The sequence below is a fragment of the Bombina bombina genome, chromosome 2, assembly GCF_027579735.1.
Source record: "Bombina bombina isolate aBomBom1 chromosome 2, aBomBom1.pri, whole genome shotgun sequence".
NCBI classification, from domain to species: domain Eukaryota; kingdom Metazoa; phylum Chordata; class Amphibia; order Anura; family Bombinatoridae; genus Bombina; species Bombina bombina.
The window spans coordinates 1,381,007,613-1,381,034,020 of NC_069500.1; the positions used below are offsets into that span (position 1 = coordinate 1,381,007,613).

The 26,408-nt window shown below is 38.6% G+C and overlaps 1 protein-coding gene across 1 annotated transcript in view; it reads left to right on the top strand.

Annotated features, from left to right (window-relative positions):
* Positions 1 to 26,408, top strand: part of PTPRA (protein tyrosine phosphatase receptor type A) — a 586,312-nt gene that overhangs the window by 169,956 nt on the left and 389,948 nt on the right. Inside the window, exon 2 of the mRNA XM_053704306.1 lies at positions 4,915 to 4,998. Within this exon, the coding sequence (XP_053560281.1) occupies positions 4,996 to 4,998 (3 nt within the window). The 5' untranslated portion in view covers positions 4,915 to 4,995. The remainder of the gene's footprint in view (positions 1 to 4,914; positions 4,999 to 26,408) is intronic.

The window sequence follows — 26,408 nt, forward strand, 5'->3', positions numbered from 1 at the left end:
TCCGGTGCAATGTAAATTTTCATCAATGAAAGTGCCCCTGTTTTTAAAAGTATTTTTAAAAACCGGACACTCATTGCTGAAAATTGACATTCACTTTAAGCACAAGTGTTAGTATAATATTAAGTAGCCACTCTCCCCTTTTAGTGGCCGGCCAACCATAGAAAGCCTTTGTGTACCCCTGATCTTGTGGAAATTATATGCAGAATGATGAGCATATTTTGTGTACTGGGGAGGTCTTTGACCTGTCTTACTAGAGAGGACGGCTGATAGCCTGCTCAGGATGTAAGAGTATAAATAGCCTGCAGCATTTTCTAGTAAAGGAACGGACTTCCTATTCGGAAATCCATTTATGCCCAGATATAGAGTTGTGGAGACGCTGTGCGGCTTTTAGGATCACACATGTCCGTGATGCACAATGACCTTTCCCTTTCAATGCGTTGGTGATGGGAACTGGGCAGATTTTAATTATCAAATTAAATTTATCTGTGTTTAAATAATATAGATTGGTCTGAAGGCTTTGTGTTTCATAGTTATCTATTTGCTTTACTGATCTTCTTGTCTTGATGTGTGTGGTTTTTTTTTTTGTCTGTTAAAGCACCACAGATTACAATGAAGTGCACACGTTATTTGGCACATCAGGGATGTCTCCCCTAACTTGTTACTATAACTGAGTGTGCATCGTCTTTTAATTAATATACGTATAATTTTAGTCGGTGGGGCACATACTTTTTTCTTATCTTTTACACCAGCAATCCCCAGGGATACCTTAAGTGTAACGGTTATGATTTCATATCGGAGGATAACATAGCATCTATATACAAGAGCTAGACCTGTGTTTGGCTGACACAGATCATACCATCTGACAAGAACCTGATTGGATGCAGGGCATTGCTTTGGTGCAGAACACATTTTCTCTGCCGCTGTTAACTTGTTTTGAATTTTACAGGCACAATCTATTATGTTGATAAACAGCTTGTCAGCTTTGGGGAGATAATATTAATCATGTGTGAATGAGACCTCTGTGCATTCGTGGTGCTCCAGACTATTAATGCAGCACACGCTCTTGTGTCGCAGATTCCCACACCGTTTCGGATAGTTTGCTTTTATTTAGAGTTGGACCCAAACATATTATTAATGATCAGTCTCCCATTAAGTTTAAATTAACGTTGATACCCTGCTGCCTTGTGATATTCTTACTAAATACCCTGTGTTGATTTTATTTCGGACAGTATAGGTGTGTTTGGTTAAAAGGGGCAAAAAAGTCTAAATTAAACCTTCATGATTCGGAGACAACATGCAATTTTAATCAACTTTCCATTTTACTGCTATCTAATTTTCTTTGTTCTCTTGGTATCCTTTGTTGAAAAATATACCTAGGTAGGCTCAGTAGCAAAAATGCACTACTGTGAGCTAGCTGGTGATTTGTAGCTGCACGTATATGCCTCTTGTGATTGGCTCACCCAATGTGTTCCACTTGCTTCCATTGGTGAATTTCTGCTCCTTCAACAAAAGATACCAAGAGAATGAAGCAAATTTGATAATAGAGGAAAACTGGAAAATGTTTTTAAAATTGCCGCTCTATCTAAAGCATGAAAGGAAAATGTTAGTTTTTAGCTGTTTAATAGTTTGGTAAATCCAATATACAGGGTTTACCAATAGAAATGTGCAAGTCCTTACAGACACTTGAGAGCTGTCCACTGTTAAAAGCTTATTGTTGGTTGTACTGCATGATAAAAAACTGCACCGATATTTGTTGTCACTACTGAAGCAGCCTCAGGGACTTATTATTCTCCTTGGCACATTTATTTATATGTTCCATTCTCTCAATATCATTTGAAAAAGAATACCTAGGTAGGCTCAGATCAGCTATGCACTACTGTGAGTAAGCCGCTGATTGCTAGCTTTACTGATCTTCTTGTCCTGATGTTTGTGTTTTTTTGTTTGTGTTTTTTTGTTTGTGTTTTTTTGTTTGTGTTTTTTTGTTTGTGTTTTTTTGTTTGTTTTTTTGTTTGTGTTTTTTTGTTTGTGTTTTTGTTTGTGTTTTTTTGTCTGGTAAAGCACCACAGATTACAATGTAGTGCACACGTTATTTGGCACATCAGGGATGTCTGCTGATTGGTAGCTGCACATGTGTGCCTCTTGTCATTGGCTCAGCTATTTCTTAGTTGAACATTGTTGCTCCTTCAACAAAGAATAAGAGAAACATTTGATAACAGAATTAAACTGGGAAGTTGTTTAGAATAGTTAGCACTATCTGAATATTGAAAAAGTTTGTGTTTCGTGTTCCTTTATTTAGTTGGGATAGCAATTTGTCCATTTAATAATACAAATAGGAAAAAGTGTTTTTGTTCCTTTCTTTTTTACTCGTTCATTGGAAATTCTTTCTTTTCCTGGATTAGTATATTAAAAATATAAATATATATAATTTTCTTGTAGAGAAGCCCACAATGCCATGCGAAGCTTCCACGCTTAAAGGGTCATTCATAATTCATTAAAACGTGTCATTTTAAGACTGACGCTGCACTACTATGTGCAAAGTGGTTAAACACACAGTAGAAGTACCGCTCACGATCTGCAGAGCATTGTTGGTCTCAAGTGAAAACAGCTTCCGATCCAATCAGCAGGTTTCATTACAAAACTGAGTTGTGGGATTTTAAACACACAGTAATGCAGGGTTGCTAGCCTTAATATTACATGCTGGCTCACATTTAAAGGGACACTGAACCCAATTTTTTTCTTTTGTGATTTAGATAGAGCATGAAGTTTTAAGCAACTTTCTTATTTACTCCTATTATCAAATTTTCTTCATTCTCTTGGTATCTTTATTTGAAATGTAAGAATGTAATTTTGGATGCCAGCCCATTTTTGGTGAACAACCTGGGTTGTCCTTGCTGATTGATGGATAAATTCATCCACCAATAAAGTGCTGTCCAGAGTCTGAACCAAAAAAAAAGCTTAGATGCCTTCTTTTTCAAATAAAGATAGCAAGAGAATGAGAAAAAAAAATTAATAGGAGTAAATTAGAAAGTTGCTTAAAATTGCATGCTCTATCTTAATCACGAAAGAAAAAAATTGGGTTCAGTGTTCCTTTAAGTGCTGATTCAGATGGAGGCAGACAAGGGGTTTGGCTGTGGATGTGCACGCTGTGACGTGTTGCTGCTGGAAGCACTTTCTTTAGAGAGGACACTTCCAGGACGTCTGCTGAAGTCCCAGAGCAAGCTGGAGATGAGTGAGATTCATGTGAATCAGGAGGCGTTCTTTCCGTGGGAAGTGGTGAGAGGGAATGTGAGTCGCACAACCGCCACTGTCTAATAAACCAGTGTGACCCCAGCACAGAGCCCTGTGTGCTGCTGCCACTCTGTGTCAGGGAATGTGAGTCGCACAACCGCCACTGTCTAATAAACCAGCATGACCCCAGCACAGAGCCCTGTGTGCTGCTGCTCGGTTTCAGGGAATAGTTCAAGAATGCCCTTTAAAGGGAGAGTTTTTAAGAAGCAGTTTGCCCAGAGAGCTGTCGGCCCACTTACTCCAACCTATTACAACTGCACAAAAAACTCTGCATTTAGTTAAGGGACATTAAACTCAAAATCCCTAATTAATGAGGTTAATGCAACAATGTAACAGGCACTCTATTTGTCTTGTTTCTGTAAATTACTTTTGAAAATTGCCTAAACCATCTATGTATTATACATTTCTAATTAGCAACAATAAATAAGCCACAACAAAGGGCTAATTATTATTGAGCTAAACATGCTCATCATGGTTTTTAAATGGTCTATTACTGATTTGCAAAACACTGCACATGAGTTTGGCTCAGGAGTGTGTGTCTTGAGAATTATGTGACAGCAGTACTTGTAAGAGAATAAAGCAAATTCAAAAATAGAGGAATTTTGGAATTTCTTTTTTATTTTATCCTTTATTTAAATTGTGCATGTTAATTTTTTTTCTTCCATTTCCCATTACTGTCCCTTTGAAATGTCTAATCATCAGCTTTAGGAACAGTTGTCTTTTATAGAGCTGTTTTATGTGTGGTTAGTGCTGAGCTGACTAAAAAAGTAACCTAAACCCCACTAACTGATGGAAACAAGAGGAGACTGACCATGGCCCCCATTTAACAAGGTGCAAACAAAGTTCCCAGGCAGGCAATCTGTCCGCCAGTCTCCTCACAAGTGATGTTTGCAAGCATTGTCTCTCGAGAGGGAGGGGTTGTCAGCTACTCTGATCAGATCAGTCCTCCAAGATGATGGAAATGTTAGGAAGGATATTAAGACGGCTGCTTCTTAACGTGGAGTTGCAGGTTCACACTGCAAGGGCTCAGATATGGAGACCCATATCCTAAAACTAATATCTCATTATGACAATTTGTTAATGTAAAATGTACCTACTTTAAAATACAGCGTCAACATGCACAACGTAGCTGCTCTTAAGGATGTTGTTGAGCATAAAGAAAGCTAAAAATAAAGAAAGCTAAACTAAAGATGCCTATTACAATATCACAGAAATGTACGCAATGAAGAAATTATACAATAAAAAAATTCCCCCACAAATGTTTGTCATAGGATCAACAACCCGACTAATATGATCCTTTACAGTCTCAATCATGCTTCTGCTTCTCAGTGATTGGTCACTGTAAAATATCTTAAAAAAGTGTGCATCAGTTGTGTAGTACAGATCAGTAGTGGAATGTTGCACCTCACTTGGTGGTGTTCAGGCAGTCTGGCGCAATATGCATCTCCTTAGTTTAGGTGTGTCTGGGCCCCCCCGCCCCCCCCGATGAAACTTTTATACTGTATATATTAAAATGGGATTTCTCTGAGCATTTTGCTATTAGATATTCTTATTTTATGGCATCTCATGAAACCTTGTTATATAGTTGATATATTTATACGGTGCTATTTATTTTGTCCCCTTCAGGTGAAAAGAACGTGGCCATCAGAGGGGGATTTATGGAATCCAGAAGCCGTGAAGATTGACAGCTGACACACTTGTCCTTATATGGTAGGAATTCTTTAATAGACTAGTTCATTGAGAATAAAATGGCCTATTTCTTATGACCTTTCCATTGCACATTTTCTCTGGTCCATTTCACGTTTTTTTCTGCCACAGGCTTTTTTCTCACTGAGTTTAATGTGTCTTCTGCCTCACTTGTCAAATTGAACAAGTCTGTGCACTCATTAGGCCCTTCTGCCATCACCTTCAACCTCCTCCTGATCTAGATGCAAAAGCTCTCTGATGGGAGCCATAGCATTCATGCGATACACAAAGCCCAGTCTATTGCTGTGTATGTGTTTACATTAAGTTCTGTCTGCATGAATATCCAACCAGAACTTCTGTTCAAACTGTCACACGTCAGGTTTTTGGTCAATGTGTAACTGTTCTAAATCAGACCCTTCTGTATTACAGGTTTTGTTTCTCTTTTTAGGAAATTGGATTGAACCTCTGAAGCACTCATGTTTAGATTCTACCTGTAACATATGGCAGGGTTCGACAATCCCAGGAGCCAGGGAGCCAGTGGCTCCTATAATGTACCTGTAGTTTCTACCCTTTTGGGTTGTTTTCGACATATCTATATACAAATACCTTTGTCTGGCTCCTAAATATTCTTACTGGCTCCTAATTTTTAAAAATATGTTGACCCCTGCCATAATGTCTCTCACCATTGCATGCTCTTTACATCCGTTTTTTCCCTCCCCCCACCCATCTTGTCTGCTAAATAATGGTGAGAATCCAAATCATTTGTGTGACATATTGTTCTTGTCCACCATGAGGTACATCTCACATGAAAGTTTCTACAAATTTCTCACTCTTTCCCTCATTATTTTCCTTGTTTCCCATATCTCACTTGTTCTAACTCTAAGCTATGTTTATCTTTTACTTGCTCCCCATATCTCTCTTCCTCTCCTTTCAATAGGTGGAAATTATCCACCAATCGCACACTCTGCTTTGCAGTACATCCAAATTCCTATCATAAATACTCACTTTATATAGGTATCAAGTTTTCACATGTTCCACTCACTGCTAAGTTTCCTGTCTTTTTTTTAAATTTTTTTTATTTTTCACATCTCATTCTCTATTGTCACCAGCATCTTGTAGCTTGTAAGGGCGTTGTGCCTGTACGCCTCAGAGCAAACTTACTCATAAATTATTTTAAAATCCTCTGTTTTATCCAATTTATTCATCAGTTATCTGAAAATGTGTATTAACATTTAGTGAGAACATGGTGTGGACCCGTATGTATATTGCTTGTCACATCCTCTTCAAGTTGTATAATTTTACAACTTTGTAAGAGGGAATTCAGCACAGTGCGATAGAAAGGGGTTAAACAATTCAGAACCTTTCCATACGCTGCTCTAAACTCATTAATTGCCTATTTCATATCTCATATGGGAGCGTGCTGATTAGTCACATAAACAGTTTATTAGAAGCTAATTGCTGTGCAGCTGCGGGATGAACAGTCGCTTGCTTCCGCCACATATACCAGTTTTGCTTCTCTATCCTTAACCTTTTGTTACATGGTGGGTTCTTAAAACCTTTTTCTCCAACATTGGTGTGTCCGGTCCACGGCGTCATCCTTACTTGTGGGATATTCTCTTCCCCAACAGGAAATGGCAAAGAGTCCCAGCAAAGCTGGTCACATGATCCCTCCTAGGCTCCGCCCACCCCAGTCATTCTCTTTGCCGTTGCACAGGCAACATCTCCACGGAGATGGTTAAGAGTTTTTTGGTGTTTAAATGTAGTTTTATTCTTCTATCAAGTGTTTGTTATTTTAAAATAGTGCTGGTATGTACTATTTACTCTGAAACAGAAAAGGATGAAGATTTCTGTTTGTAAGAGGAAGATGATTTTAGCAGACAGTAACTGAAATCGATTGCTGTTTCCACACAGGACTGTTGAGATGAAGTAACTTCAGTTGGGGGAAACAGTTAGCAGTCTTTTCTGCTTAAGGTATGACTAGCCATATTTCTAACAAGACCATGTAATGCTGGAAGGCTGTCATTTCCCCTCATGGGGACCAGTAAGCCATTTTCTTAGTTAAACATAAAAGAATAAAGGGCTTCAAAAAGGGCTTAAAAACTTGTAGACATTTTTCTGGGCTAAAACAATTGCTTTACTAGGCATATTATGCAGATTCTAACTAATTATTGGTATTATAATCTTGGGGAACGTTTAGAAAAACGGCAGGCACTGTGTTGGACACCTTTTTCAGATGGGGGCCTTTCTAGTTATAGACAGAGCCTCATTCTGGGACTGTATAGGGGTTAAATGTAAAAACGGCTCCGGTTCCGTTAATTTAAGGGTTAAAGCTCTGAAATTTGGTGTGCAATACTTTTAATGCTTTAAGACACTGTGGTGAAATTTTGGTGAATTTTGAACAATTCCTTCATACTTTTTCACATATTCAGTAATAAAGTGTTTTCAGTTTGAAATTTAAAGTGACAGTAACGGTTTTATTTTAAAACGTTTTTTGTGCTTTGTTGACAAGTTTAAGCCTGTTTAACATGTCTGTACCATCAGATAAGCTATGTTCTATATGTATGAAAGCCAATGTGTCTCCCCATTTAAATTTATGTGATAATTGTGCCATAGTGTCCAAACAAAGTAAGGACAGTATTGCAACAGATAATGATATTGCCCAAGATGATTCCTCAAATGAGGGGAGTAAACATGATACTACATCATCCCCTACTGTGTCTACACCAGTTATGCCCACACAGGAGGCCCCTAGTACATCTAGTGCGCCAATACTTATTACCATGCAACAATTAACGGCTGTAATGGATAACTCCATAGCAAATCTTTTATCCAAAATGCCTACTTATCAGAGAAAGCGCGATTGCTCTGTTTTAAACACTGAAGAGCAAGAGGACGCTGATGATAACTGTTCTGACATACCCTCACACCAATCTCAAGGGGCCATGAGGGAGGTTTTGTCTGATGGAGAAATTTCAGATTCAGGAAAAATTTCTCATCAAGCTGAACCTGATGTTGTGACATTTAAATTTAAATTAGAACATCTCCGCGCACTGCTTAAGGAGGTGTTATCTACTCTGGATGATTGTGACAATTTGGTCATTCCAGAGAAATTATGTAAGATGGACAAGTTCCTAGAGGTTCCGGTGCCCCCCGACGCTTTTCCTATACCCAAGCGGGTGGCGGACATAGTAAATAAAGAGTGGGAAAGGCCCGGCATACCTTTTGTTCCCCCCCCTATATTTAAGAAATTATTTCCTATAGTCGACCCCAGAAAGGACTTATGGCAGACAGTCCCCAAGGTCGAGGGGGAGGTTTCTACTCTAAACAAACGCACTACTATTCCTATCGAAGATAGTTGTGCTTTCAAAGATCCTATGGATAAAAAATTAGAGGGTTTGCTTAAAAAGATTTTTGTACAGCAAGGTTACCTTCTACAACCAATTTCATGCATTGTTCCTGTCACTACGGCAGCGTGTTTCTGGTTCGAGGAACTAGAAAAATCGCTCAGTAAAGAATCTTTGTATGAGGAGGTTATGGACAGAGTTCAAGCACTTAAATTGGCTAACTCTTTTGTTTTAGATGCCGCTTTGCAATTAGCTAGATTAGCGGCGAAAAATTCAGGGTTTGCTGTCGTGGCGCGCAGAGTGCTTTGGCTAAAGTCTTGGTCAGCGGATGTGTCTTCCAAGACAAAATTGCTTAACATTCCTTTCAAAGGCAAAACATTATTTGGACCTGATTTGAAAGAGATTATTTCAGACATCACTGGGGGAAAGGGCCACGCCCTCCCACAGGATAGGTCTTTTAAGGCTAATAATAAGCCTAATTTTCGTCCCTTTCGCAGAAACGGACCAGTCTCTAATTCTGTATCCTCTAAGCAAGAGGGTAATACTTCACAACCCAAACCAGCCTGGAAACCAATGCAAGGCTGGAACAAGGGTAAGCAGGCCAAGAAGCCTACCACTGCTACCAAAACAGCATGAAGGGATAGCCCCCGATCCGGGACCGGATCTAGTGGGGGGCAGACTTTCTCTCTTTGCTCAGGCTTGGGCAAGAGATGTTCAGGATCCTTGGGCGCTAGAAATAGTTTCTCAAGGTTATCTCCTGGAATTCAAGGAACTACCCCCAAGGGGAAGGTTCCACAGGTCTCAATTATCTTCAAACCAAATAAAGAGACAGGCATTCTTACATTGTGTAGAAGACCTGTTAAAGATGGGAGTGATACATCCAGTTCCAATAAGAGAACAAGGAATGGGATTTTATTCCAATCTGTTCATAGTTCCCAAAAAAGAGGGAACATTCAGACCAATTTTGGATCTAAAGATCCTAAACAAATTTCTCAGGGTACCATCGTTCAAAATGGAAACTATTCGAACGATCCTACCTACTATCCAGGAAAATCAATTTATGACTACCGTGGATTTAAAGGATGCGTACCTACATATTCCTATCCACAAGGAACATCATCAGTTCCTAAGGTTCGCTTTTCTGGACAAGCATTACCAGTTTGTGGCACTTCCATTTGGATTAGCCACTGCTCCAAGGATTTTCACAAAGGTACTAGGGTCCCTTCTAGCGGTTCTAAGACCAAGGGGCATTGCAGTAGTACCTTACTTGGACGACATCCTGATTCAAGCGTCGTCCCTGTCAAAAGCAAAGGCTCATACGGACATCGTCCTAGCCTTTCTCAGATCTCACGGATGGAAGGTGAACAAAGAAAAAAGTTCTCTGTCCCCGTCAACAAGAGTTCCCTTCTTGGGAACAATAATAGATTCCTTAGAAATGAGGATTTTTCTGACAGAGGTCAGAAAATCAAAACTTCTAAGCTCTTGTCAAGTACTTCATTCTGTTCCTCGTCCTTCCATAGCGCAGTGCATGGAAGTAATAGGATTGATGGTTGCAACAATGGACATAGTTCCTTTTGCACGAATTCATCTAAGACCATTACAACTGTGCATGCTCAGACAGTGGAATGGGGATTATACAGACTTGTCTCCGACGATTCAAGTAGATCAAAAGACCAGAGATTCACTCCGTTGGTGGCTGACCCTGGACAATCTGTCACAGGGAATGAGCTTCCGCAGACCAGAGTGGGTCATTGTCACGACCGACGCCAGCCTAGTGGGCTGGGGCGCGGTCTGGGAATCCCTGAAAGCTCAGGGTCTATGGTCTCGGGAAGAGTCTCTTCTCCCGATAAACATTCTGGAACTGAGAGCGATATTCAATGCTCTCAGAGCTTGGCCTCAACTAGCAAAGGCCAAATTCATAAGGTTTCAGTCAGACAACATGACGACCGTTGCATATATCAATCATCAGGGGGGAACAAGGACTTCCCTGGCGATGAAAGAAGTGACCAAGATAATTCAATGGGCGGAGGATCGCTCCTGCCACTTGTCTGCGATCCACATCCCAGGAGTGGAAAATTGGGAAGCGGATTTTCTGAGTCGTCAGACATTCCATCCGGGGGAGTGGGAACTCCATCCGGAAATCTTTGCCCAAATAACTCAATTATGGGGCATTCCAGACATCGATCTGATGGCGTCTCGTCAGAACTTCAAGGTTCCTTGCTACGGGTCCAGATCCAGGGATCCCAAGGCGACCCTAGTAGATGCACTAGTAGCACCTTGGACCTTCAACCTAGCTTATGTATTCCCACCGTTTCCTCTCATCCCCAGGCTGGTAGCTAGGATCAATCAGGAGAGGGCCTCTGTGATCTTGATAGCTCCTGCGTGGCCACGCAGGACTTGGTATGCAGACCTGGTGAATATGTCATCGGCTCCACCATGGAAGCTACCTTTGAGACAGGACCTTCTTGTTCAGGGTCCATTCGAACATCCGAATCTGGTTTCCCTCCAACTGACGGCTTGGAGATTGAACGCTTGATTTTATCAAAGCGTGGGTTTTCAGATTCTGTAATAGATACTCTGATTCAGGCTAGAAAGCCTGTAACTAGAAAAATTTACCATAAAATATGGAAAAAATATATCTGTTGGTGTGAATCTAATGGATTCCCATGGAACAAGATAAAAATTCCTAAGATTCTATCCTTTCTACAAGAAGGTTTGGAGAAAGGATTATCTGCAAGTTCTCTGAAGGGACAGATCTCTGCTTTATCTGTTTTACTTCACAAAAGACTGGCAGCTGTGCCAGATGTTCATGCATTTGTTCAGGCTCTGGTTAGGATCAAGCCTGTTTACAGACCTTTGACTCCTCCCTGGAGTCTAAATCTAGTTCTTTCAGTTCTTCAAGGGGTTCCGTTTGAACCCTTACATTCAGTAGATATTAAGTTATTATCTTGGAAAGTTTTTTGTTTTTGGTTGCAATTTCTTCTGCTAGAAGAGTTATCTGCTCTGCAGTGTTCTCCGCCCTATCTGGTGTTCCATGCAGATAAGGTGGTTTTGCGTACTAAGCCTGGTTTTCTTCCGAAAGTTGTTTCCAACAAAAATATTAACCAGGAGATAGTTGTACCTTCTTTGTGTCCGAATCCAGTTTCAAAGAAGGAACGTTTGTTACACAATTTGGACGTAGTCCGTGCTCTAAAATTCTATTTAGAGGCTACTAAAGATTTCAGACAAACATCTTCCTTGTTTGTTGTTTATTCTGGTAAAAGGAGAGGTCAAAAAGCGACTTCTACCTCTCTTTCCTTTTGGCTTAAAAGCATTATCCGATTGGCTTATGAGACTGCCGGACGGCAGCCTCCTGAAAGAATCACAGCTCACTCCACTAGGGCTGTGGCTTCCACATGGGCCTTCAAGAACGAGGCTTCTGTTGACCAGATATGTAAGGCAGCGACTTGGTCTTCACTGCACACTTTTGCCAAATTTTACAAATTTGATACTTTTGCTTCTTCGGAGGCTATTTTTGGGAGAAAGGTTTTGCAAGCCGTGGTGCCTTCCATTTAGGTGACCTGATTTGCTCCCTCCCTTCATCCGTGTCCTAAAGCTTTGGTATTGGTTCCCACAAGTAAGGATGACGCCGTGGACCGGACACACCAATGTTGGAGAAAACAGAATTTATGTTTAACTGATAAATTACTTTCTCCAACGGTGTGTCCGGTCCACGGCCCGCCCGGGTTTTTTAATCAGGTCTGATGAATTATTTTCTCTAACTACAGTCACCACGGTATCATATGGTTTCTCCTATATATATTTCCTCCTGTCCGTCGGTCGAATGACTGGGGTGGGCGGAGCCTAGGAGGGATCATGTGACCAGCTTTGCTGGGACTCTTTGCCATTTCCTGTTGGGGAAGAGAATATCCCACAAGTAAGGATGACGCCGTGGACCGGACACACCGTTGGAGAAAGTAATTTATCAGGTAAGCATAAATTCTGTTTTTTTAAAAAAAAAATTTTTTTTTTTTTTTTATTAAATATTATTATGCAATGTGCATTCATTATTTATATTGTCTGCTTTTGCTGTTAATTTCCTTTGAAAATTGAAACTGACCCTATGACCTAAGAGGAACTGGAGTAGATCCTGAAAGATTTTGCAACACTAAACCTAAAACATTTATCAATTTATGGGTGTTAAGCACATAGTTCTGTGGCAAGTCAAAGAACTGAGATAAGTGGGCACTTATTACCGTTGTTACTGAGATACAAGGTAATAACAAAGGTATTAAGTGTTTTAATATAAGTGGTGGTTATGCAAAACTGGGGAATGGGTAATATAAAGTAGACTGTCCCTTCAGTGTCTGTGTGGCTGTACGTTTGCAGCATTTTTCATGACATTATTATGATCTAATAATTACCTTTTCAATAGTGTTTCTCCATATTTTTCTTCCGTTCCTTTCATCTATCTCTGTTTAGGATTAACAAAAAGTAAGAACAGTGAGACCTATTCTAATTTACGAGATTATTTTCTGGGAGGATAAGGATATGCTCAGGGTAGGATTTGATCACACCTTTTTGCTTTTAAATATTTTACTTGTCCAGTTGTTGCACCATTTTCTTTTTTGTGTAAGACCAGGCAGACAGCAGTATTCCATATAAATGTGAGATCCGGTAGCTGCGCTGGATTACACAGTTTTAATTGATGTTATGGACATGATCTGCAGACTGAGTACACATCTCAGTGGAGGAATTTGGCTCTGGTTCACTCTTCGTTATTCAGATTAACACAGGTCATTTTTATGTGTCATTACCCCTATGTGGTGATGCTTGACAGGTCATCTGTAACAAAACAGTGTTGAAATAAGATAGGGGAACCGCAACACTTCTAGTAATATATCGGCTACTTTCAGTTCCCTATATTAAACAGAGATTAATGTACATACACACACCCTGATTACTTTGGTATTCCTCAAACCCAGAACTGGTTTTGTGGAGACGTTTTTTACTTTTTTTTTTTTTTTCCCTGTACTTAGGTGGTGGTGTTGTTGTTTTTCCAATGAAGCAGTGTGAATTCTGCAATTCTACTGCATTGAGTGGTCCTTTAAGTGAGCAGTAAATGAGCAGTAAGTAAGTGAGCAGTAAATCCTTAAAGGACCACTCAATGCAGTAGAATTGCATAATTACCAAGTGCATAATAAAAAGACAATGACACAGTTTTCCCTGTGCAATGCTTGTCAGAGAGATGTATTTGGGGTATTGTTTATGATTCTTTTATTCACCTCATGGGAATTTCTTCATAAACTTTCCATAATCTGTCGCAGGATTTATCTGTTGCCTCCCTTTATGGATCTACAATATACTTCTATTCCACAACCTCAACTGATATGTTTCAGTACTGGTTTGGCTTTCTGCTACTTAAATGGTGGACGAGTGTCTACTGGTAAGTATACCCTTTTAATGTTATATGAGACACTCTATGGCTATGTTATGGGCACTATGTGTTTTTATGTATATATGTGTGTATGTGTATATATGTGTATGTGTGTATATATATTATCCCTGGAACATTGTTATTCTCCTTACAGTTTGCACGCAGCAGTTTTTTAGGCACCTAGTTTTTGATTTTCACGTGTCAACCTTTGGGTTCGCGTGCTCCATAGTTTTCTTTTAGGGTTATTTTTCACTGTCAGTTTTTCCAATTCCTGATGCTGTCTCTGACATGTTTCTAAGGAATGGTCTAAGCCTGAAAATTAACTCCTCTGCAAGGTTTAAGAAATTATATCCTTTGCCATCTCCTAATATTCTGTTATGGAAGACATTTCCTAAGGTTGATGGGGCTATTTCTACTTTGTCTATCTTTCAAAGGAATAGTAGTACGCTTAGCCAGATAGTTGGTCTTTTCACAGAAGGACTTTTTTACAAGCAAGTCACTTATGCCAGTCATTTCTAACGCTGATGTGGCTGCTGCTTCAACTTATTGGTTATCAAGTTTTTCTAAATAATTTTTTTGAGGATCTTGTTTGTGACAATCTTTTTAGTTTACTTAAGAATACAAATTATTTTATTTGTGATGCTGTTTTTGATATTATGAAAATTAAAGTCAAAAGTATGTCTTGGCAGTTCTTGCCAGGAGAGCTATATGGCTTAAATCATGGTCTGCTGATATGGTGTCTAAATCTAGATTATCTCTTTCCTTTAAGGTTAAGAAATTGTTTGGATCAAATTTAGATTCTATGATTTCTATGGTTACCAGGGGTAAGTTGTTTTTTTAATTTTTTTTATATATCTCAATAAAATCTAAAGGTAAATATAAGGCCTTTAATAGTTTCCATTCCTCTCGCCAATATAAGTAACAAATGATTGAAGTTTCCTCTGATCAAAAACAGAGTACTTCTGATTCAGTTTGGAGACCCAGTGCTAACTAGAACAAGTCTAAGGAGGCTAAAAGAAACTACTCATGGATCTAAAACTGCATGAAGGTGTGGCCCCTGATCCAGATTTTCTGGTAGGGTGCAGGTTAAGTCTCTTTTAAAAGGCTTAGTTTCAGTCTGTCCTAATTCTCTAGCTTCTGCTCAAGTTACTCTTGGAACATCAGATAGAATTCAGAATCAAGACTCGCTGAGAGCAGTTTCTTCTGTTCTATGTACTATCCTTTCTTTTAAAAGTTCAGGTTCTGTTACAGTCCCTTTTTGAAACTGAGAATCAAGTTTTTTTGCTTGTAAGGATCCTGTCAATCATGGACATTTCTAGGAATACAATAGGTCTGGGTTCCTTGGGAGGTGAGTTTTCCAATATAGATTCTGAGTCTCAGTGCAACCTTCAAGGTTCTTTAGGTTTAGCCTCTGTTGAAAAGAAAGTTTATTTTACTCTTGCAGTTAGTTAGGGTCACCGTAGTGAGGGGAACTCTGTTTCCTGATAAGGGTAATGTTTTGAATTCCCTCTTAGCTAAAGAACAGTTGCTGTCTAGCTTTGGTAGTTCTCAATCTAGGGATCATCTGGGAAATACATTTTTACAGTCCTCAATTTTGTCTCCTAGAGGAGTGGATTCTACTTCAGCAGGTGTTCAAACAGATATTGAACAAACTTCTCAGGTGCTTGGTAAGGACCAGGGTCACTTACATTGTATTTGTAGTTCTACTACGTCTTTTGTTTCAGCCTGTGGCTGTGTTAGTACGTTTACTCAGAATAGTTTTCAAGGTTGAGCCTAGAAAAAACTTTAGTGATCTTGGTAATCCTACTGTAATTTTACAGGATTTGGTATCCAATCTAGTATAGTGGTTCAGTTGCCTTCTTTTTACCCTGTCCCTGGGGCTAGGCCTCCTCCTATTCCTAAATTTACTCTTCCATCTGGTTCTTAAGTGTCTGAACTTGATGGTATTGAAATTAAACATTTAGTTCTAAGACATAGGGGTTTCTCTGATTCTTAGGTTGAAAACTTAGTTCGGGCTCGGAAATTTACCATAAAGTCTGGAAAACCTTTATTTTTTTGGTGTATAGAGCATGGTTTTTCTTGGCAATCTGAGAATTCCTAGGATTCTACAGTTTTTACAGGGTGGCTTGGATAAGGTTTTATCTGCCAGTTCTTCTTTCAGTTTTGTTTCATAGAAAGATTGCTAATTGTTCTGATATTCGTGTCCAGACTTTGGTTCATATGAAACTTGTATTTAAGCCAATTTCTCCTCCTTGGAATTTTAACTTGGTATTAAGAGTTTTGCAAGCTCCTCCTTTTGAACCTATGAATAAGATTAAGCTACTTTCTTGGAAAGTGTTGTTTCTTTTAGCTATGTATCTGCTAAAAGAGTTTCTGCATTATCTGCTCTTTCTTTTGATCCTCATCTGATTTTTCATTAGGATAAGGTGGTCTTAAGAACCACTTTTGATTCTTGCCAAAGGTTGGTTGTTCTGATAACATCAGCAGAGAAGATGTTCCTTTTTTGTGTCCCAAGTCTGCTTCAGAAAGATCTTTGCATAATTTGGATGTTAGGGCTTTAAAGTATTACATTGATGCTACTAATGCCTTTAGACAAACTTCTAGTTTGTTCATTCATTTTTCATACATTCTTCTGCCGTTTCTTAAACTTCTTGGTCAAAACTTTTGATTCACAAGGCTTATTTGGAGGCAGGTCAGCCTCCACCGCAACAGATTACTGCTCATTCTACCACGTCAGTTGCCGCTTCATGGGCTTTTAAGAATGAGGCCTCTGTTAGTCAAATTTGTAAAGCAGCTACTTGGTGGTCTTTGCATACTTTTAGAAAATTCTACCATTTTGATCTTGTTGCTTCCTCTGAGGCAGCTTTTAGTAAAAAGGAGCTTCAGGCATTTGTTTCAGTTTGATTCTTGTCTGTTTATTTATTTTTTATTTAGGTTGTGGATTTATTCTATGGTAAAAATGTTATATAATTTATATTTAATTTATAATTTAATTTATGTTATTACTTGTGGATTCCACAGCTTTGGTATTAGTTCCCATGAGTAGTGGATTGTGGACTCTCACCACCTATATGAAAGAAAACAAAATGTATGCTTACCTGATAAATGATTTTCTTTCATGGTGGTGAGAGTCCACAAAGACCCCACCCTTATTTTTTATGGGATTTGTTTCTTTCCTAAGATATGGTGAGTCCATGGCATCATCAATTACTGTTGGAAATATCACTCCTGGCCAGCAGGAGGAAGCAAATAGCATGCTGTTAAGTATCACTCCCCTTCCCACAACCCCAGTCATTCTCTTTGCCTTGGTGCAAGGAGGTGGTGAAGATTTGGAGGTTTTGTTTCTTGTTGCTATCTCTTCTGCTCAGAGTCTCAGAACTCTCAGCTTTGCAGTATGATTTACCTTATCTTATTTTTTTCATGCAGATAAGGTGGTTCTTCGTACTAATTTGGGTTTCCTTCCTAAAGTTGTTTTGAATAAAAATATTAATCAGGAAATTGTTGTTCCTTCTCTGTCCTAATCCTTCTTGTCATAAGGAATGTTTGTTACACAACCTGGATGTTGTACATGTTTTGAAATTCTACCTTCAATCGACTAAGGATTTTTTCCCTGTTTGTTTTTCCGGGAAACGTAAAAGTCAGAAAGCTACAGCTACTTCTTTCATTCTGGTTGAGAAGTATAATTAGTTTGGCCCCCTGAGAGGATCATAGCTCATTGCAGTAGGGCTGTCTCTCTTCTTCTTGGGCTTTCAAGAATGAAGCTTCTGTGGAACAGTTTTGAAAGGCTGCAACTTGGTCTTTTCTGTATACTTTTTCCAAATTTGATACTTTTGCCTCGGCTGAGTTATCTTTTGGGAGAAAGGGTTCTTTAAGCGGTGGTGCCTTCTGTTTAGGTTACCTGCCTTGTCCCTCCCTAATCATCAGTGTCCTCTAGCTTGGGTATTGATTCCCAACAGTAATTGATGATGCCGTGGACTCACCATATCTTAGGAAAGAAAACCAAATTTATGCTTACCCGATAAATTTCTTTCTTTCCGGATATGGTGAGTTCACGGCCCCGTCCTTTATTAAGACAGTTATTTTTAATTTAAACCTCAGGCACCTCTTCACCTTGTTATGCCTTTTCTATTTTCCTTCGGTCGGATGACTGGGGGTTGTGGGAAGGGGAGTGATACTTAACAGCTTGGCTGTGGTGCTCTTTGCCTCCTCCTGCTGGCCAGGAGTGATATTCCCAACCGTAATTCATGATGCCGTGGACTCACCATATCCAGAAATAAATACATTTATCAGGTAAGCAAAAATGTTGTGTTTTTTTTTTTTAAGCACATTTTCTTTTTTCCTGCTTCATTTTTGGCTCTTGCTCTTTTTCTTACCTCACTTCTGCTTGGCTATGTGAGAGATGGCAGGGGTTATATAGAGCTCTTGGGGTTTGGGAATCTTTGCTTCCTCCAAGTGGTAGGGAAGGTAATTCCAATGAGTTATGGATAGTGGACTCTCACCACCATGAAAGAAATGAATTTAACAGATAAGCATGAATTATGTTTTTTACAGTCTAATTAAAAGCCGTGCTTACGATAAGGGTTATGCCTTTTTTTTCCCTTATACTCCTTTGGTACTTGTATGTTTGTATACCTCCTTATATGTGTGTTACATGCTGCCACCAGGCACTTCTGGTAACCCCAGTTCAGAATCTTTTAGAAGATAGAAGCAATACTGACCTCCCCTCAGGATGTAACCGGAGAATGCTATTGGATATCACTGTGAGTTTGTCTTCGGAAATGGGGAAAAATAATGCTACATTTCAGATGTGAGTGCGCGCTCAGATATGCTTTACGTGAAGAGATATGAAGTCCGTTTTTTTTTTTCCTTTCATTATTCAGATACAGAATACAATTGTAAACACCTTTCCAATTTACTTCGATCTAAATTGCTTCATTCTCTTCTTATCCTTTGTTGAAGAAACCGCAATGCACATGGGTGAGACAACTTTAAAAGGGACGTAGAAAATTGAAATACATGATGCCTTTTGCATTATCAAACAGATATAGGCTACAAAAAAAAGCTTCCGATTCATTTGAAATGCACTACTGTGTTTGTATTTTTTTGATGTCCATGCCCTTTCAATAAAGTAAAATCACTAGCTCCCAGAAGTGCATTGTTGCTCCTGAGCCTACCTATGGATGCTTGTCAATAAAGGATACCAGGAGAGGGAAGCAAATTAGATAATATAAGTATATTGCAACATTGTTTAAAACGGTTACTGAATCATGAAATACTGAACATAAATATGTATATAATACTCTATCATACCAGAGACACTGACCTTTAACATTTTAGCTAACTTATTAAAACATTTATTATAAGGTTTATGACTAACATTATTTCTTTTGTGCTCCTTAAAGGGATATTAAACCCATTTTTATAATTTCATGATTCAGAAGGAGCATGCAATTTTAAACAACTTTACAATTTACTTCTATTATCTAATTTAGTTTTTTTTCTTTTGGTGACCTTTGTTGAAAATCATACCTAGGATGGCTCAGGAGTTGCTGACTGGTGGCCTCCAATATATGGCTCATGTTATTGGCTTACTCATGTGCATTGCCGTTTCTTTGATCAGAAAGGCCTATCTAGTAGTGGCTTAGTTCCCTCCTGAGCATATTACTGACCTTTCAACTAGAGCAGTGGCTACTTTTTGGACCTTTCACAATGATACTTCACTTGACTAGGTTTGCAAAGCAGCTACCTTGTCTGTGGTTGACTTCTGCTACTTTGTATCATTTTGAAATCTATGCCTTCTCTGTGGTGGCTTTTGGCGGGAAAGGTCTTTAGTCTGTCATGCCAAATTCTTCTCAGTTCCTTCCTTTACTGTAGTCCCTCCCTATTTTGGTGGTCTTATGGACTTTGCTACTTGGGTATTAAATCACATATGTGATTATTTGTATACTTTAACCATAATAAAAGAGAACAAAATAAATGTATGAGGTAAGCATACATTTTTGTTTTCTTTCGAATGATCGTGAGAGTCCACAACCCAGCCCTGTTTATTCTTTTAGGTTGGATTTGATACACACACATATAGTGTGATGAGTATGAAATTTGGCTTTTTCCTCTCTTTAACATTGAGTGGGTCATACAAGAGGTATTATACCATACTTCTTTTAATGATATCCCCATACCCTCAGAAAGGGGGTGAGAGAAAACACCAGAGATTGTATAGAATTCTCACAAACTAAAATGTATCATTTCAATCTCAGCCCTTTGCAGGGGTTAAATACGCAGTGAAAAATAGGGATTGTAGATATTAATTTTTGTTTTCTCCTCAGAAAGTGAAAATGTCAAGCTGTGTCTTTCTCCGTGCCCAGGGCTCTGCTTCACCTTTCACGCTCTGCTCCTTGTCAGTGTTGTTTAAGGAAATATTGCGCAACATTGAAGGAGCGCGCCTGAGGTTTAGATCTATGATGTGACACTAAGGGCGCAGTATTAAATCTTGACCTTTGTTTGACCTTACATTTCATGTTGTTTATGCATTATCAGACTTTTCCTACAGTGTACGCTAATATTTTCTCAACTTGAATCTGTTCCCAATGATCCATTTTACCCACTGGAGTGTATTACATTTTTTCAAATAGCTCCTTCACTTTTATTTAAATGTAGCCACCAATCAGAAAGCACTACCCAGGGTGCGAAACCAAAAATGGGTCAGCTCCTAAGCTTTACATTCCTGCTTTTTTAAATAGATACCAAGAGAACAAAGAAAAAAAATTGATAATAGGAGCAAATTAAGATTGCTTAAAATTGCATGCTCTATCTGAATCATGAAAGTTTAATTTTGACTAGACTGTCCCTTTAAAGGAGGACTTTGTGTAAATAGACAGATAAGGGAATGAGGTTTTCTTTCCTGTCCCTACAAGATTAGCCCACTGTATTGGGTTGTGGTTTCAGATAGCAGAAATGTATTTCATATACAAAAAAATACCTAAAGGAACAATTTCTCATACATTTTTAAACTCGTTAGGGAGAAACCAATTTTATAGTGCACTGTGCCTTTAAAGGGACATAAAAGTTCAAAAAGAAAAAAAAATGCCCTTATGTGTTAAATGCAAGCAACAGTGCGATAATAAAATGCTCTTTGTTTAAACCCATACACTATACACTACTGGGACCTAGCTGAACAGATCTGCGTAGTCAATGACAAGAGACAAAGTTGTGTAGCCACCTATCATTAGCTAGGTCCCAGTAGTGCATTGTTGCTCCTGAACGACCAAGGCGAATGCAGACTTGGTCGTTTTTAGCCTGCAACTGATACTTATGATACTTTTAAACTGCTACTTCATAAACTCTCTCTGCCAAACTGGAGTTGGCGGATGAAAATCACCCTGGATTCATTTGATTGGGGTGATTGACAAGCCCTACTCTCATGCAATTCGTTGCGGGAGGGTAGGGGGGCGGCATTGCACGAATGTTCCCTTGTGTAATGATAAATATGGGGAACATATCCGTCACACAATTTGCGATCATGGGCAGACAGATTTACAACTTGTGAATCCTGTCCGCTTGCAAATTGATAATCTTGCACTAGGTAACAAAGGATACAAAGAGAACAAAGTCAAATTGATAATAGAAGTATAAGTGTATTAAACCTTTAGGAGTTAGAGGATGTCATTTCATTTTAAATTTCACACCCCCTTTAAGTGGTCAGTGCATATTCTTTTAAGGGATACAACACTAAATAGATTTCATGCAGCTCCCTCTTATCATGGGGCCGCCATTATGGAATATAGTGGCGGCACTCATGACTAGAGGGAGACCGGGAATAACCTAATACTTTGCTTATAGAATGTATTGCGTTTAAAGGACCACTCAATGCTGTAGAATTGCTTAATTAACAAGTGCACAATGATAAGATAAGGCAATAGAATTACTCTGAATTTAAAATAAACAGTACAGTTTTTTTTTTTCTGACAAATTTGTTTTCTTCCAATTTCCAGCCCCCTGTATCATGTGACAGACAACAGCCAATCACAGACTCAGTAGGAGCTTGTTCCCCAGAAAGTGTGTGTATATAAAAAAAAGACTGCAACATTTTATAATGGGAGTAAAATTGGAAATTGTCTTAAAACTGCTGCTTTCTGAATCATAAAAGTTTATTTTGACTTTAGTGTCACTTTAATGCCCCTTTTATGCAATATTTTATATTAGAAGATATCACTAAAACCCAGTCATTGTGAGGACATAAGCTGAAGTCTGGTGGCGCATCAGTATTGTCAGTATAGCACTGACTGAATATTTTTGGTGCATTTTATTTCTGGTTAACTTGTTTATGTTCTAAATATTTATATATGCAAACTTCCTTATCTGGTTCCTGAAACTCAGTGAATTGCTCTTAAATTTGAATAAACTTCATCCTCGCGTGTCGTAAGTATTTTGATTAAAAGAAAAAGCAGAAGAATTGAGATGAATCATTTAATGAGAAATACCCAATGGCGCTAAATTAACTTTGTTGATAAAACAGTCACATTGCCAGCATTGGCTGTAGAAAATGCCTGTTAGGCAAGTCGTTTATTTTTAGGAATGTGCTCTTTAGTAACACATCTAGATAGATTCATTCATTCATGATTCAATATGCCTCTTATCATTTTCTTACCAAAGTATACTTTTCAACAAAGGATACCAAGCGAACAAAGCAAATTAAATAATAGATGTAAATTAGAACGTTGCTTAAAAGGGAATTAAACAATTTTATTTTTTTTCATAAATTGGAGCATACATTTTTTTTAAACAAATTTCCAATTTACTTTTCTAATTATCAATTTCTCTTTTTTCACTTGGTATCCTTTGTTGAAAGAGCAACAGGCGTTAGCTAAACATGTTGGTAAGCCTATATGTGCAGCCACCAATCGTGCTTTTCGACAAAGGATACCAAGAGAACTAAGCAAATTTAGATAATAGAACTAAATTGGAGGGTTGTTTGAAATTGTATTTTCTGTCTGAATCCTGAAAAAAAAATGTATTTCATGTCCCTTTAAAGTTTTATGCCATATCTGAATCATGATGGAAAAATTAGTGGATTTCATGTCCCTTTAAATCTAATATATACACAAACCATAATGCCTTTTGTTTGCCCGGCTTTTTATTTTGTACATAATTTTACTTTCTAATTTACTAGTCCACGACTGATACCAGAAGTGCTTTCACAAGCCCTGTCTGTCGGAAAGTTTAACATTCTTGCTGAAGTGTGTCTGAAGGCTGCTGTTTTCCATCTGTTTTCATTGTCAGTCAGAGTTTTTCTTGACATGGAAATCTCGGCGGAACGTTCTTGGACGCACCCTTGTTCATTCTGATTAAATTTCCAGCATTTTTCTGCAGGGTGGGTTGCTTGTTTGGAAATAGACTGGGAGCTGAGTTTGCTATGGGAGGAGGAGGGATTGGAGTCACCTACTAAATATTGATTATATTCAAGTGTTCTGCTTCAGGATTCAGCACATTCATATTCTCAACATCTCTCAATTTCTTTATCTTCTTTATTAGTTTATCTTCTTTTCCTTTCCTTTTGTTTCTCTTTCTCTCTTGTGCTCTTCCTTTCTCACTTCACTCTCTGTTCTTTTCTCCCTCTGTCTTTTCTCTCCTTTTTCATAAATAATATATGAGGTTAATGAGTATTGGGTTTGGATGTGAAATTTAGAACTCATTCTAGATAAGTGTCTATAGTGGTTGATCTGTGTGTGTGTGTGTGTGTGGGGGGGGGACCTTAGTCTTTTATTTTGCTCCCCCATTGGTCTGAGGAGTAGTGTAAACATGTACAGATGAATACTTCTTGTCTTTTAGGCAGGGCACATCCCACGACTGCCTAACCACACTCCCAGACCACCTGGCTCTTCCCAAAGAACACCTATGACTCCCCCTGCCCATGAAACACTTTATGCCCCCCCCCCATAATAGCGCTTCTGGAACTGCCACCAACTATGTAAGATGTGCACTTTCTCTGATGTGTCTGCAGTTCGTTATTTTATGGTTTCATTCTATTTATACTTTTCCACCCTGTTCCTTCTTAAAGGGACACAAAACCCACATTTCTTTCATGTAATTAGCAAGAGTCCATGAGCTAGTGACGTATGGGATATACATTCCTACCAGGAGGGGCAAAGTTTCCCAAACCTCAAAATGCCTATAAATACACCCCTCACCACAACCACAAATCAGTTTTACAAACTTTGCCTCCTATGGAGGTGGTGAAGTAAGTTTGTGCTAGATTCTACGTTGATATGCGCTCCGCAGCAGGTTGGAGCCCGGTTTTCCTCTCAGCATGCAGTGAATGTCAGAGGGATGTGAGGAGAGTATTGCCTATTTGAATTCAATGATCTCCTTCTACGGGGTCTATTTCATAGGTTCTCGGTCGTAGAGATTCATCTCTTACCTCCCTTTTCAGATCGACGATATACTCTTATATATACCATTACCTCTACTGATTCTCGTTTCAGTACTGGTTTGGCTTTCTACTACATGTAGATGAGTGTCCTGGGGTAAGTAAGTCTCTTATTTTCTGTGACACTCTAAGCTATGGTTGGGCACTTTTATATAAAGTTCTAAATATATGTGTTCAAACATTTATTTGCCTTGATTCAGGATGTTCAACGTTCCTTATTTCAGACAGTCAGTTTCATATTTGGGATAATGCATATGAATAAATCATTTTTTTCTTACCTTAAAATTTGACTTTTTCCCTGTGGGCTGTTAGGCTCGCGGGGGCTGAAAATGCTTCATTTTATTGCGTCATTCTTGGCGCGGACTTTTTTGGCGCAATTTTATTTTCTTTGTTTCCGGCGTTATACGTGTCGCCGGAAGTTGCGTCATTTTTGATGTTTTTTTGCGCCAAAAGTGTCGGCGTTCCGGATGTGGCGTCATTTTTGGCGCCAAAAGCATTTAGGCGCCAAATAATGTGGGCGTCTTTTTTGGCGCTAAAAAATATGGGCATCACTATTGTCTCCACATTATTTAAGTCTCATTGTTTATTGCTTCTGGTTGCTAGAAGCTTGTTCACTGGCATTTTTTCCATTCCTGAAACTGTCATTTAAGGAATTTGATCAATTTTGCTTTATATGTTGTTTTTTTATATTACATATTGCAAGATGTCCCAGATTGACCCTGAGTCAGAAGATACTTCTGGAAAATCGCTGCCTAGTGCTGGGTCTACCAAAGTTAAGTGTATTTGCTGTAAACTTGTGGTATCTGTTCCTCCAGCTGTTTGTAATGAATGTCATGACAAACTTGTTAATGCAGATAATATTTCCTTTAGTAATGTTACATTACCTGTTGTTGTTCCTTCAACATCTAATACTCAGAGTGTTCCTGTTAACATAAGAGATTTTGTTTCTAAATCCATTAAGAAGGCTATGTCTGTTATTCCTCCTTCTAGTAAACGTAAAAGGTCTTTTAAAACTTCTCATATTTCAGATGAATTTTTAAATGAACATCATCGTTCTGATTCTGATAATGATTCCTCTGGTTCAGAGGATTCTGTTTCAGAGGTTGATGCTGATAAATCTTCATATTTATTCAAAATGGAATTTATTCGTTCTTTACTTAAAGAAGTCTTAATTGCATTAGAAATAGAGGATTCTGGTCCTCTTGATACTAAATCTAAAAATTTAATAAGGTTTTTAAATCTCCTGTAGTTATTCCAGAAGTTTTTCCTGTCCCTGATAATATTTCTGAAGTAATCTCCAGGGAATGGAATAATTTGGGTAATTCTTTTACTCCTTCTAAACGTTTTAAGCAATTATATCCTGTGCCATCTGACAGATTAGAGTTTTGGGACAAAATCCCTAAGGTTGATGGGGCTATCTCTACTCTTGCTAAACGTACTACTATTCCTACGGCAGATAGTACTTCCTTTAAGGATCCTTTATATAGGAAAATTGAATCCTTTCTAAGAAAAGCTTACTTATGTTCAGGTAATCTTCTTAGACCTGCTATATCTTTAGCGGATGTTGCTGCAGCTTCAACTTTTTGGTTAGAAGCTTTAGCGCAACAAGTAACAGATCATAATTCTCATAGTATTGTTAATCTTCTTCAACATGCTAATAACTTTATTTGTGATGCCATCTTTGATATCATTAGGGTTGATGTCAGGTATATGTCTCTAGCCATTTTAGCTAGAAGAGCTTTATGGCTTAAAACTTGGAATGCGGATATGTCTTCTAAGTCAACTTTGCTTTCCCTTTCTTTCCAGGGTAATAATTTATTTGGTTCACAGTTGGATTCTATTATCTCAACTGTTACTGGAGGGAAAGGAACTTTTTTACCACAGGATAAAAAATCTAAAGGTAAATTTAGGTCTAATAATCGTTTTCGCTCCTTTCGTCACAATAAGGAACAAAAGCCTGATCCTTCACCCACAGGAGCGGTATCAGTTTGGAAACCATCTCCAGTATGGAATAAATCCAAGCCTTTTAGAAAACCAAAGCCAGCTCCAAAGTCCACATGAAGGTGCGGCCCTCATTCCAGCCCAGCTGGTAGGGGGCAGATTACGTTTTTTCAAAGAAATTTGGATCAATTCAATTCACAATCTTTGGATTCAGAACATTGTTTCAGAAGGGTACAGAATTGGCTTCAAGATAAGGCCTCCTGCAAAAAGATTTTTTCTTTCCCGTGTCCCAGTAAATCTAGCGAAG